Genomic DNA, 15565 nt, shown 5'->3' with positions numbered 1-15565 from the left:
TCTCTATATTTTTCTCAGCATTTATATGTAACAGCAACAAAATTTGAAAAGGTGAATGATATCATGAAGAAGTTACTACCAATGATACGAATGCCTGTAAGTTATTTTCAAGTTACTTGGAGTTAAAATTGAGTCTGTTTTTGAGATTCACATATGTGAAAATGTGTATACATATAAACAGTACAGATGAAACTTAATCATGACAAATTTACAGTTTATATTTTTCAACCTTCTCTTTTTGGAAATAAAGGCATCTAAGATATAATAGTAGTCTACAGAGGGATTTTTGTTGTGAATTTCTTGTCTGTGTTTCCATAGAAATGAAACTCATAGCCCAATGGTATTGAATTATACTTCTACTATCACTACACAATAAAGATGCATTGTAATAAAGTGAGCTTAATTGGTCATATGTGTGACCCTGATTTAACATATGCCAATCTTAAAGGCAACCAGATCTTTCTTTCCTTCTATCCTTTCGTCCTTCTATCTTCCTTCCTTCCTTCCTTCATTCTTTCCTCCCTTCCTTCATTCTGTCCTTCTTTCCTTCCTTCCACTTTTCTATCTATCTTTCTTTCTTTCTTTTTATCTATCTTTTTTCTGTCTACTAATTACAATTTTATTGTGCTTCCTTTATGGTATGTGATTCACCTCCTTTCTGATTCCTTCTTTTTGATCATTTTCTGTGCTTGGTGTTGTAATATTCTGTTATGCTTGTGTTGTTTTTTAAATCATTAATAAATGTGTTTGTGTACTTGTATGTTTCTTCTCTGTGCATACATATCTGTATACTTGTTCTTTCTGTTTTTAAATGTGTATCTCTGGTAATTCTTTCTATTTCTCTCTCTATCTTTCCTTCTATGTGTGTGTTTCTCTGTATGTGTATATATCGCTCTCTATCACTTCTGTGAGTTTGTATAATGAGTCTCTGCGTGCCAGTCTCTGTCTCTGTCTCTATAGCTCTTCCTCTGTCTCACTTTTTCCTCTCCTGGTATATTTAGGTGGGTGGATGCTTGAGTGTCCGATTGAATGGATCTTTGTCCCACAATGTAATAATTTAGAACACTTTGGGAAAATTCCTTGGTTTTATTCAAAAATCAACAATCTACCGTCCGGTTATTTGTGACACTTGGTTCTTTTGGCTCTCAGAACAGTGAAGATTTCGAACTATGGTTCTGCCCTGGCCATGAGGAAGCTCCTAGAGCACTGCACGGTAAGTCCCAGGGCAATGTGAGGAAGGACTAGAGGAGAGCAGGGGTCTAACCTGAACCCTGACTAATGAAATCTCAGGTTCTCATTTTTTACTCTTAAATATAAGTACACACTAAAACAAAACTAACAGTAGTTCATTCAATAAATTCATAACTAATAACTTCATTATAGCCTTCAGGCACATAATAATATCTCATTAAGAAAGAGTCTATGGTGTGACAAAAAATGGAACAGAAACTTCTGGGTTTTCCCCTAGAGAAACTTAAATTTCCTATAATGATAAACAAATCAAAACTTGGAACGTATTGCTCCTGAAGAAAATAACTGAAAAAAAAATCATTTGGTAATCATGACAGAAAATCCTACTAGCTAAAGGAATTTTTTTCATTGACTCCCAACACCTATGTGATAGCCCATAGGCAACCATTACTCCAGATTGAGCCATCAAATTCCCTGGTCCTGCCTGCTCAGGTGTCAGGCTTAATATTGTACAAAGGTGTACAGCAGAGCAAAACAGTTACAGAGACAAGTCTAAAATTAAAATGAAAACACATTCAAAGAACAGTTTAGTGTCTTCAAGTAAACTGTGGTCAAGATTTTTTTCTTTTGTGTCTAAGTGAAGATTTCTCAGAAGCAGCAAGAAATTAGAGCAAACATCTCATAAAGTTCTACAATATTGCTGATGACATTGACTGTACAATGATTTTTATGTTTTGTTTTGTTTTCAATAGTCATTCCAAGTATCCATGAAATACATGGTTTCAGGATGTCCCTCACCCTCCCAAAAGCTAGCCACACTCCTAACCAAGGCCATGCCCTGGGTCCACACTCGGGAAGTTGATAGCATTGCTTCTGTGTAAATTATGTACTGATATTTTTGAACCCTTTGTCCTTAATAATGATTCATAGTTTGTTTTTAACTTCTTACCAGCCATTGTGCCCCCTCCAGTTTCTTCCCACAACTTGATGTATGAAGGCTTTGTTCTTTCTGGGAGTGGGGTGAGTTGAGGCAGCTATCTTGTACTCTCTCTTGAGATCATTTTAATAACAGTGAACTCACAAAAACAAAAACAAACATGCTTTGTTTATTCTAAAGTATGAAGATTGTTTTGCTAATGACAATTGTAAATGTAACCATATCTCTGAGTCCAGAGACTCAGTGAGTCCAGAGACTGAGTGAAATATGCAGTTCATATCTCATTATGACCAGCAATTTAGCCACTAAATGAGGGATCATATTCAGATGATTGGATACTTCATGACTGAATCACCTGCTATTCCTTCTATTGCCTTTAAAATAATTCTCAGTAACTAAATTATTGTCAAATAAATAATAGTAATAAAATGATCAGAAGCATTTGGATAAGATTTAAACTTCTGAGATCATCAACTGCACTTGCAAGGGTGATTTTGTTAAAGCTAAGAAACAGGTGAGGGTCGAATGCAGAAAGTGACCTTCACACAAGTTACAGTAACAATGTCTTTTAGAGATCAGAGAACATGGTTATCCACAATTTTCTCAGGTATCATGAAAATACTCCATGGGGATATTTTGATTATTTTGGGAAAACAGAAACTGGACTACTAAATTGAAATGTTTATTTCAATATTTAATTTCAGGGTTTGAATACACTAGCTAATAAGCAGCAGAAACTCAACACACATATTTGATTTTATTTTCCTTTATGCAACAGAGTACTGCTATTGAGTCTAAGAATTCAGGAACTCTCAATCTTATGGTTTCAATCAAATGAGTGCTGAAAATACAGGCATGAGCCAATTTTGTCTTTTTATAAGGCTGACACAATAGCAGTTCTTGGTCAGAGAAAAGACAAATGTAGAGTGGCAGAATTTCAAATGAATGTGTGGAGTGAAATGTGTCAACTTGATAGTATTATAGTTTTAGCATTTGGAAGAGCTTTGTATGTTATGGATGTTCAAGAAAGTCCAAGAACTTAATTCTCTCGTTATTTTATTAGCCTAAATTTGAATGTGTATTTCAACATACAGGCCATACACATGTATCTGTCATACCTGGATTTTTTCAGATTAACTTTGGAAGGATCTGGAGTCTTTTCATCCAAGTGTTGCTATAAATCTTGCTCGGACTGTAGCACTTAAATTCTATCTGTGTCAGAAGAATAGGCAAATCAAGACTTTAATCACATTGGTGATTCATCAGAAAGGGATGAAGCCAAGGTTGTACACTTCATAGTAAACCACATGCACAACACAGCACATACTCTCTAAGATCTCTTTAGAGAAGAAATACCTGAAAACAAGGGAGAGCACATCAAGCACCTGGATTAAATTGTAATTTCGTGTTTGTTGTTCTGTCCCAGAGTTTGTTGGAATACTCTAAGAGTGTTGATGTGAGAAAGGAATTATTCTTACAGCTTGTCAGAAATCTTCACACACATTCAAGAAAGAAGTCATGAGACTGCAGTTTCCTAAAACACTGAATTGTTCATTGAATGTGTGTTGGTGCCTTCCCTAGGCGTAGCAGATAGGAGACAATTGACTTCAACTGTTGTGTTGTTCATATGCCTCCATGGAGAATGATGTTTTTTCTCATGCAGCTTTGAGATTGTACCCTTTGCTCTGGTGCCTCTTATTGACCCTCAGATTATAAATTATCTGAAGTGCTGCAAATGTTGTCTGCTTCATACAGCTTCAAACTGCCTCATCATTAGTCTACATTCGCCCAGATCGATGTCCACAACTAGAGTATTAAATAGTTATTGTATGTCCAAAAGGGCTCATGTGTTTCTTACAGCATCAGCCTGAACATTGTTAAGGTGAACAGCAATGGGAGGAAGCTATGGGAGGCCATTACACTTCACTGTCCTCATACTGTGAAGAGAAAAGGACTATATAAGTGTGCTCATAATCATGAGAAAAAATATTTGACAGAGAAGCAATTGACATGCCTAATAGAATTACTTAGAGAGTGCTACACAACAAACCATATTTTACATACATATATATATGCATACAAATATATATATATAGATATATATACATATATATACAGGGAAAATTTTTAAATGATTGACAAACTAGACATGTAACGGGCATTTTTTATGATGTAAAAAACGTATTTATATTAGAATCAAACAGACATGTCTTAATACTGTTAAAGTAGAACACAGGAAAAGTCTTCCATGCAAAGTTCTTCAATGGGTATAAATAATATGTTAAGTTGAAATTTTTCTCCTTGATTTTAGAGTTCTCAGCTTACACAACCTTACCTTATCATAATATCCATGTAAGTCTCCTAATGCTTAAGATGTACATTCTACATTGTCCTGAAAAAGAATGAGACATAAAATAGAGATATACATGCTGAATTATATTTGAATGTTTGATCAAAATCATTAGTGTCAATTCACATTCTCATTTACTTCTCATAGGCTATGAGTGTCCACATAAAGTTTTAATGAATCACCTTCAAATTAACTTGGGTAGATGGAAGTCAAAAATTTCCACAGCTTTTCCCATCTTGCCTGGGTTATTTGTGAAAGACTTCAACATGGATGAGGAGGGCCAATTTATATTAAAGCCCCGAAACCCAGCTAGAATCCAGCAGCAAAGTGAGTCTTCCATCTTGCTTCAAATACCATCTCAGTTCTTACTTCATGTTGGCATAAAACATCAGTGCTTCTTCTCATTTTCTTGCTTGGGGAGGGGCAGTGCAGAAAGCAAACCAAATCAAAACAATGACCCAGTTCCAGCTTGATATCTCTATATTCTCATATCAAGACTAATCTTGCTTTATTCCAAAGTAATAGAATGTATACATTCTGATGAAGGGAAAATACTGCTGATGAGAATAATTTAAAAATGATTCTTCTAAGAGCTCAACAAAAAATCTAAGAATGAAAAGAGCTCCACTATGACATTTGAAGACAATAGAAAACTGATTGATGTGAATAAAATTGAGGGTGACTGAAAAAGAGATATGACTTGTTAAGCGCTTGCTTGTACATGGTTAAGAGAACTTGTTCAATTAGATAACATTTATGTTAGGATTCAGTGCAACTTACCATCATCTTATAAGAATCCCCATTGGATCACGTCATAGAGAACACTAGATCATGTCTTAGAGATATCTCAGAAATTAGTAACAGTACAGAGTATAGGGAAGAAGAATATGCAGGCACTACAGGATGCCTAAGCCATTACATCAGGGATATTATGCAATAGAAATTTGGCTTTTGAAAAGAGCCATATAAATTACACTATTCTAGGTAATGATGTCATCTTGTCCTTAGATGAAAAGGAAAGACCTCGTAAGACATCTTGTTTCCACAGGGCCTCTGTGCCCCAACGGGACCAAATGTGTACTGACCCAGAAGTTAAAAAGACAGGACAACTATTTGGCAAACAACTGAGTTACATTTGTCCCAATGGAAAATGGCCCCAAGCAATTCTGGTAGGTCTCACATGGTTCATTTCTGGCTCTCCTAAGAAAATCTGATAAGAAGTAAGTCTTGCCTCATCTTTCAGAGTTAACATTAGGGTGGGATTTGTACAAGTAAATATTGAGAGTCAAAACCAGATTGTAGTCCTCCTTGTCCGTGCCAGCCTTTGCACTGCACATGTGCACACCATTGGTCTGCTTCTCATGAGCAAACAGTGCTCTGTGCTGCACGATGAGTGTCTGATATTTCCCTTTCTTCCTCTCAGGACATACTGTACCGATTAAGAGAAAAAGGCCCCACCACACGAGGCATCTTTGCTAAATCTCCCAATGAGACATCGTGTAAAACTCTAAAAGACAAATTGGATAATGGTGAAGTGGTAGATATAAAAAATTACTCGCTTCATGACGTGGCCTGGATCCTGAAGGTAGGGAAAGTCCTTGGCTCATTCACCCTCAGGATTCTTCTGAGTCTACATAAGTAGTTTCCTGCATCATGCATTCCCTTGTGTGATAGTAGCTCTCTAGAAGACAAATCTGGAACTGAAACTTTCCTGTGCTATTCATGACATAAGGAATAGGGACACATAATCCAGTCAGAATGCGCAATAATGAAAGGTAACTATGTACATTTCATTTGATTTTTTTCATGTGGCCATGTGGAGGGTGACTTCATACATGCATATCAGTGTCACCTAGTATGAATGCCTAGTCAGATACATTTGACTAACAGTGTGCCTCATTCTCTGTCACACTATCCTATTATTCCCTCAGAGGCAGATTTCTCTTCCCCAGTATTGAGTATTTGACTCCTTCAAGTATCTCTTTGCTACATAGACCAAGTAGTATCTCAGGATTACGAAATCTACCATACCTTCAGCACCACAAAATGACAATTTTTCTTTTACTATTAAAATTAAAATTCAATTACCTCATTTCACTCCTTCCTTTCCCTTGTTCTGAATTTGTTTTCTGTCAATCTCCCACTTCTAGGAAAACACATGATCATTTTTCATTGATTCTTATTATATAGACAATAATGACTCTGTAAATATGTTCAACCAACCTGATAAGTCCATTATCTTTGCTAGTATATTAACTATTTCTGTGAAGTTTGTCTTCACAAGATTTACTCATTGCCAGTTAGTGTTAATAAGATGGATGATATTTTGATCAGAAATTGTTGTGGCAAGCATCACTGTTGGACTTTCAATTTTGAAGCCTCCCCAACATGTCTAGGAGGCCCAGTCTAAAAGCAGATTACCTGATCCTCTATCGTACAATATTTCTAATTCTTAAATCTAATATTTGGGCCCAAGTCTCAGGAGTTTTTATGTAATATGTACTCAGGGGGCTTGGGGCCACAGGATATTTTGTTCTCTGTACCTTGAATACCTGTGCTTTTATATAATAGTCTCCATTCATTGCTGAGAGAACCTTCATTGTTTTATGGGTAAAGTCTACATCATCTTTTAAAATTAGCTTAAATATTTAGAACAGAGTTGAGAATAATGCTTCTTTAGAGAAAGTTGAAAGGACCTTCTCTAAGAGCCATGACCTCATGGGATCCAATGCTTCCAGTAATAGACATGATTTTCTGCACTTCAGAAATTAGATAAAAACCAATATGGTTTTCTTTGTTTTAGTTACCATAACTGTATATCTCATTTAAAAATGGTATTTGTCCTGAGGTATTGATCTCTTAGATATGCTAGTTTGTTAAGATGTTCAGTACAGGCACTTGATCTAAGAAGAGATTTTTTGGCAATCCAAGACATTCTGAAAATCTACTCTTCGTTTTCCAATTTTGATGGACAAAACTTAATGACCCTACTTTTCAGTCAACATTCTACCTGGGGAAAGTTGGGGAGCTGTGAAGAAAGTTGGAACTAAGCTAAATTTTAGAGTTGAGTGTTTTGTGTAATCTCCATAGTTTATTTTTTCTACAAAATATTTTTCTCTCTTCATAAGGAGTTTCTACGACGTATTAAAGGCACTCTAATGACTGCCCAGTTATATGACAAGTGGCTTGCAGTTCCACAAAAGGCCAACCACAAAGAAAAACTGACAGCAGTGCGGAGGTAATGCCTGGTGAAACGTTTGAAAAACTTCAACAAAATAAATGTGATATTTGCTTATAAACATTAGAGATTCTATATTCCAGAAATTTTCGCTAAATATCCTGACAGATTGAAAAGCATTTCAATTGCTCACAAGCATGGAAGACATTTCATACAGAAGTGTGACTGTGAGTCACAGTGGATCATGCTTATGATTGTCAGCTTTTTATTCCAGTTAAAATTGTATTCCCACTGCACCGAATGTATCTGGGGAAACATTCCAAGCAATAATTGAAATATACATTTTTACTTTCATTTTATTCAGGGATGTCCATACATAAGATACAATTACTTTGTCCCCTTTCTACAGAGTTTCAAAATCGAGTTAACATTTTAAAAATAACTGTCTCTTTCTTCAGTCTCCTAGATGAACTTCCCGCGCCAAATGCTGCTCTTTTGGGCCAACTCTTTAGGATTTTACACAAAATTTCAAAAAATGCTTCTTTTAATCTAATGTCAGCTCAAAATCTCTCGGCTGAGATAGCTCCCTACATTTTATGGATGCCTACCTACCGCAATAAGGTTCTGGCAAATTATATCACTGAAAAGGTAATTAGACTTGAATTCTATGCCTAGCTTTGATAAGACATTACACTAAGGCAGGAATGCAGGATTATTCTGAGAGTCTGGTTATTCTGTTGTTGATGATGATTGTTTTGCATTTGGTTTTGTTTTATTTTGCAAAATAAGTACACCTTTGAATGGTTTTCTTCTGTAGAGGAAGAATCATTGGTGTACTTTATGTAAGTAGAATATAAATTAATATTTGAGCTCAATGACTCAGTCTTCTGTCGTTTGTGATTTAGAATAACCTTAAACTAACCCAGTGTGCCAACTTGCTGTGAAATGATAGAAAAAAATATCATGTGTACAAGGTGCAGCAATCAAGACTGACATACTTAGTGTAAAATGAGTGAAATTCTACTTCTTTTCAATATTTTTACCTCAACAAAGGCAATATATGTTGGATTTTTATCAGATATGGTTTTCATGACTTTTGGTTAGTGTAATTAAATGTAACCTTGGCCTCTTGTTCCTGGTAATGATTGGTTTAGAGTGTAGAGTCCACATTTACATTGGACCTGACTTTCTAAACTATAATAAAATATCAATAGTTCTACAGTATTGGGATCATATATTTATTTTGACTCTCAGTTCTTGAGTCTCTGAATCATTATTAATTGACCAACTGACCTTGGACCTGAAAGGTTTATATTCTAAGACAGCCTAACTGTTCAAAATATTGTTCACATTGTATAGGATCAAATATCAGTAAGGAAAATATAGGGTTCCAAAGAACCTGCCATTGGAGATCCATTATTCTCCAACTTCTTCCATATAGGCAGTATTTCATTACCTCCCCAAATAATAAACTTGAGGAGCACACTGTTACCCTATCATCTTCATTGAGCCACCAGAGACATGTGAAAGCTACTGCTCAGTTGGGTTTGCCTGTCTCTTGCTTTTTAGTTAGCCCATGGGAACATTGAGTAGGATGGTACCCTACTCAAATGACCACATCCAGATGTCTTCTTCCCTGCTTAGTTGTGCCTTTCTTTAAGCATCCTTCCAAATATGCACAGCTATGAATGTGCCAAAGTCAAGGACAGTTAATCATGTGGACAATATGTACAACATTCTGGCCATCTCAGGGAGAAAACTGGAAATCATCCTCTTATATAATATTGGACTGTAAGGATCACACTTGAATATCTGATCTCACAATCATCTTTTAAATGTCTAACAAGAATCCAGCTCCTATATTGTATTAAAACTAACGTTTGCTCAGAATTTTGAAGTAAATAATTGTAACCTCCAATTTTAGACTCTAGTAAAATTTAATTTGTAATCATGCAAAATGACAGAAACCCTCTTTGTTTGCTATGTTTTATTGCAGATTTCTCTCGTAACATTTTTGATATCAAATGCTCTCCAAATATTTGGACTTGATGTTGTTGCAGTGTGTTATGAAACATCGTTTTTTAGTCCAACTTGTACAAATACCTCATGTGCCCATATTTCTCCATCTATTATCAACAAAGGAAAGGAAACAGAACGTGGAATCAACACCTGCCCCAGTGAGAGAACATACAGCCCAGGCCATGGGGCACCAGCAATGACTCCATTGGTTCCTCCACTTCATGAGGGCAATATAGGTGTGTATACATGTTCTACTACCATAAGATAAAGGTTAGAATCATTTAGCACCAAAACTGTGAATTATAACAAAAAACAATGAAGAATTTGATAAACCATATGAAGGGACAATTAAACTGTGTGTTGTAATTTAATATTGTTAGAAATTGTCTCCAAATTTTGTACCTCTTTCCACTGGTCTTGAATTTATGTAAGAGGTAAATATTCCAGAAATGAGATTATATAATTGATTTAGGATTTCGCACTTACTTTGATATATAGAATATTAATTTAGATGTGTATAATACATAGAACAGAAATTCAATACCAAATTGGGTTTTCTCTACATTAAATACCTCATGTGCCCATATTTCTCCATCTATTATCAACCAAGGAAAGGAAACAGAACATGGAAACAACACCTTCCCCAGTGGGAGAACATACAGCCCAGGCCATGACACACCAGCAATAACTCCAGTGGCTCCTCCTCTTCATAAGGACAATATAGGTGTGTATACATGTTCTACTGTGTTTTCTCTACATTAAAGGTCTGACTATCCTCAAACTTCCTTTGTAGACCAGGCTGACCTCAAACTCACAGAAAACCTCTTGGCTCAGCTTCTGAGATCTGGGTATAAAGGCATGTGCCACTATGGTTTTCTCTTATGCAAGTCTTAAATATAGCCCAATATACCCATATGGGAGGCATAGACACTATGATCTCAGATTAGAGGTCTCAGTTCGGGGAAGGTATAGGCCAGGACCAGTAATAGAAATGCAGTCAGGCAAGTTGTGTTCTGAAGTGCAGATACTGCTCTTAATTTATAGTCGCCCATGGTTGTTCAGTGAGAAAGTCACAGAGGTGCACCAAAAAATTGGTACAATTTCATTGCTTAACTCTATTACTTATATGCATAGCTTTCAAGGCAAATGCAGAATTTTTTTTCTATATCAGAAATATGGGCCACATGCACCAAGATATCCAATGCCTTATGAAGCAATTACATTATTATAAATGTTATAATACCTATTAGTTATTTTCTGTTTTTTTGTGGTGATGCATAAGGCATACAGGCTATGAAATGTGAGGGGCATGCAAGGGCTCAGTGAGATAAATTACAACAAATAATGATTTCCCTTCTTTTTTGATTCAGAGAAAGGAGAAAGCAATGTAGATACAACCCAGCAAGCAATTTCTAAAACAGCTCCTGCACCAATAAAAAAACAAGGATTTCGCTCTTTTCCACCAATTTCTTGCCTGGACAGGATGCTGCCATCTCCTATCCTTGTGAGTTTCACTTTGGGTTTGTACAGCAGTCCTGTGTCACATAATTCCTGGGAACCTTTGTTTTAAGTAAATTATTTCATCAAATGGATGAACATGTAGATAACCTTTTCCTGAGGGTAAGATCCTTTTAATAGAGATATAAATCCCACTGAAGTTTGAGCTTTCTTATTTAAAGAACAGAACAATGAAAGGTAAGAGAAAAGATAGTATTCCCATGATTTTCACAGATTTCAAAAAAGACCCAAAGTCATCAGCTTGTTGGATGAAATAGATACTTGAAAGTGCCTTCCTGATTTCCAACTATCAACATTTGCAGCTGCCTTTATGATTCTATAGTACTCTAGCGTCTACCTTAATATCATTGCCTCTGAGTCTACTCAATCTTATGACAAATATTATCAATAGATCTTTATGTGATATTATATATACACATTTTCCTTTCTATATATTGATCTTTTTATTCTACTAAACTCTATTAAATAGCCACCTAATATGGTGTATCCTATTTTAAATATGCTACTAGATTGCCTTTTGGAAATATTAATTCACGGTTCAGCATCTATTTTAGCACTGTGTGTGCCTGGAGTTTATTGTGCATGTGAACAAATCATCATGTTAAATACATGAGAATTACTGCCCATTCCTTAATTATTTTAGAGCATATTCTACTCTCAACAATGACTGTAATCATGTAATCAATTGAAACGTGAGAAAATGTACAGTAAATCTGTGTATGGTCATCATTTGTACAGAGTGAAACCATGAAAGAACAACTGAAATTTGCTTGGGTTCTTTGATGTGACAGCATCTATAGTAGGGAGTAGAATATAAGATCTCACAGATGAAGGAAATAAAAGTATCAGTATGATAGTGAAAAAAGGAAGCTTCCTTAGGAACACAGATATTATGATTCATAATAGAGGCTATGACAGACAGGAAGTAATATAGTGATTTGATCTATGAAAGAAAACTATCATCATAATAACAGAGCATGGCATTCTTGAGAAAGATATTCAAAGAAGAAAAGAAAAGGTAAGAGAGGAACATTTACCAAAATGCTTTGGTGAATAGAGGAGTGATTCAACATTGAGGATTATCTAAATACAGGATCGATGTTTTCAAATTTGGAAACATCGATTAGGGAATAAAATAAATTTGAAAGCTAAAAAGAAAAATGTAAAATGTCTTCTTCCTTCCTTTCAGTTATAGCTATGCATCCTTAATTGCCATGACTCTGCTTTACCTTCAAAGACACATTTGTGCTTCAGCTGTTTGGATCTGTAATAATAGAAGCTTGTCCTTATTCCACACAGGATATGCTGTCTATCATTGAGAGAAGGGGCCAAAATACTGACCAAATATTCCGATACCTACCAGGAAAATCACATTGGTCCCTGAGAGATAAAATTTACACTAATCAAGACATCAACTGGCATGAACCATCTGTTCTCACAATAGCTTCCGTTTTAAAGGTAAGGAAGTATTTTATATCACCAATATTCAGCATCACTCTAGAGATGCATATGTGTTTTCTGTTCTTGAGATTACTTGATGATGACAGTTTTTTTTGAACTATGGACACATGACCTCTAGACAAGATTCATGGTAGGTAAATTCTCACAAGCTCAAAGTTGGGTCCTGAAGACCCAGGTGAACACCTCCTGTTAGAAGTTAACTTACTAATATATCAAAAGGGATGGGGTTTTTTTTTTGGCATTACAAATGTTCTCACTGATTTTAACTCTATGACTGTACCATGTGAATTAATAGGAGGACAAGAAATAATAGTGGTAATACTGCATGTTAGAAAATACATATCTTAAATCATACTTAACAAAAAACTATTCTTCATAAATAACTATAGTCTAAATAGTCTACCATGCCTAACTTGCCAGTGAGCAGCAGTAACTCTGGAGCAAATATCATTGTTTTGTTTTTATTTGGGACATGATCTAAGTATTCCTCTCAGTGTATTGTGGAGCTATCACCCTAGACATCAAGAGAAAATATAATGCTTTGCGAGTAGACATGATTCATAACATTAGGCAATGGTAGCAAATGACTCCCCCGTTGTCACTCGAGATTGCCAAATATATCTGGCTCTCATTGCCAGAATCCTGGGACCATATCATGAAAAACAGTAACTGGAGGTGGCCATGGGAATTTATAGCAATTTAAAGGTACAGCAACACCTGGGAATCTTCCATTTGTCTCCTTTTCTATTCTTGGTATAACATGAAAGTTAATTGTGGTTTTTCATGAGTAAAGAAAATTTTCTGTCCTCAATCAAGATGCTGCTTACAAGTAATTTACATAGTTGAGTATTTCCATGATTTAAGGAATAGAATTGAAACTATAAGACCTCACATGTTAAACAGGATGTTTAATTATAAAATTATCAACATTCAAGGTGAACCTGTACGCAGAGGTGTACATGTATATTACAATTTTAACTCTGTGAACTGAAAGGACACATTGACCCCATTATACAAAAAGAATGAGGTATTTCCTGGCCCTGCCATTTTTTACTTGTTGCTTCTTTTCAGGAAGAGCACTTGGGATTTTGTTTGTTTATTTTGTTGGTTTTTATAATATTTAGTCATTTTTTCTTTTCTTAACTATTATTAGTATTATTGCCTATTTATTTATTTATTCATTTTACAGTTTGAATGCTGCCCCCTACTTCTTCACCCTTCACAGTGTATGTTCCCTTCTTCTCTAAGGGGGTTAGGGTCCCCTGGTTTATCCACACGGCCTGTCAGATCAGCTATCTTCAGGATTGCCATATCTTCTCCTACTGAGAGCAGCTACTGAAGGGTTTCCACAGATCATCAAATGCTTACGAATAGCCCCTGTTCCACATGTTGGGGCACACACATTGAGACTGAGATGCACATTTGTTACATATGTGCAATATGTCCTGATGCCGCTTCTGTATGCTTTTTGGTTGGTGGTCAGTCATTGATAGCATCCAATGGGCCATGTTGGTTGTCCATATTGGTCTTCCTGTTGAGTCCTGATCTCCACCAGGGACCTGAATCCTTTTCCCCAACTCTTTCATAAGTGTTCCAGAGCGCCATCCAATGTTTGCCTGTGGGTTTCTTTATCTGTTTTAATCAGCTGGTGGGTGAAGTCTTTCAGAGAGCAGTTATGATAGGCTCTTGTGTGGATTTCCCACAGAGCAGCTGGCCCCCTTTGAGGCAGACAGAGCTTCAGCCTATGAGTTGGAGTGCTTATCTCTGATTGCATGTAGTAGTGTTCACTGGAAACCAGGAATGGCATTTAGGACAGACAGGAGGGTTATTTCACTGGTATTGCAGCCAGAATGCTGCATCTTTGATTCTTGCCTTAGGTAAGAACACATAGACTCCTGCCTGTAGTTTCTAGTTTGGAGCCATGTTTGTGGTTGGGATAGGCTGGGAATCTCTTAAGGAAGTAAGGTCTAGAACAGTGATTTCCAGCCTTCATAGTTCTCTTTCATCATGCTGTGCTAATCCATAATCATTATATCATTTTGCTGTTATTTCATACATAACATTTGCTATTGTTTTCACTTATAATGTGTATTACATGGAATTTCTGATATGCAAGATATGTGACACTCAAAGGATTGTGACACACAAGTTGAGAGTTACTGGACTCAACTATTTTTAATCAAAAATCTTTCTCAAATTTGTTCTACAATGTATAATCTACATTGACCATTAATTTTCTTGTGTTTTTCCATTAAAAAGTATTTTCTTAGAAATATACAAGGAAGCTTGCTTTCTTCAGATTTATATGAAAACTGGCTTAGTGTCCTTGATGAAACATCTCTGACTGGAAAAACTTCGGCTATACAAAGGTAATGATAGTGTAAACAGTTGGGGAAATGCACAACATTAGAATGAGTACATTTTGAATGTTCATAGGTCTGTACTTACAGGATTATAAACTGGCATGATGTCCCGTGACAAGAGGCTTCCTTTACTCAGATGTGCATAGTCACTTTATAAACTGGTGCAATTTTTCAAAACAGAGTTTTGTACTAGTTCTGTAATCCTACCATTTAAAAGTCTGCTATATTATAACTGTCATGGTTTGGAAGACAGCCTGCTACACAGTTGAGCACAGATCATCTAAGAGTATTGGTATGAATACCTGCTACACAGTTGTGTGCAGGTCAGTCAAGAGTATTGGTTTCAGTCCCTGTGTGAGGAAAAAGAAGTATGTAAGTATAAAACATAGTATCTGTGGGTTATTTGCATCCTAATATAATTATTATGGCATTGTGAATATTACATATATTAAATACATGTCATTGATTAGAACATGAAGTTATTACCAAGATTATCTTTCTCAACTACAACTACCTAGAGCAGTCTGGGTCAGGTATAGCTTCAACTT

General features: G+C 35.8%; 1 protein-coding gene across 1 annotated transcript in view; it reads left to right on the top strand.

The window, feature by feature from the left end:
* LOC127683765 (rho GTPase-activating protein 20-like) overlaps positions 1 to 15565 on the top strand; it is a 56667-nt gene that overhangs the window by 22111 nt on the left and 18991 nt on the right. Inside the window, exons 6-12 of the mRNA XM_052180989.1 lie at positions 1150 to 1213; positions 4626 to 4805; positions 5463 to 5647; positions 5902 to 6063; positions 7607 to 7716; positions 8115 to 8304; positions 9653 to 9911. Coding sequence (XP_052036949.1) covers positions 1150 to 1213; positions 4626 to 4805; positions 5463 to 5647; positions 5902 to 6063; positions 7607 to 7716; positions 8115 to 8304; positions 9653 to 9911 — 1150 coding nt within the window. The remainder of the gene's footprint in view (positions 1 to 1149; positions 1214 to 4625; positions 4806 to 5462; positions 5648 to 5901; positions 6064 to 7606; positions 7717 to 8114; positions 8305 to 9652; positions 9912 to 15565) is intronic.

The sequence above is a fragment of the Apodemus sylvaticus genome, chromosome 4 (assembly GCF_947179515.1).
Source record: "Apodemus sylvaticus chromosome 4, mApoSyl1.1, whole genome shotgun sequence".
Lineage (NCBI taxonomy): Eukaryota > Metazoa > Chordata > Mammalia > Rodentia > Muridae > Apodemus > Apodemus sylvaticus.
The sequence above is the reverse complement of the archived record's forward strand: the minus strand, read 5'-3'. Positions and strand labels throughout refer to the sequence as shown.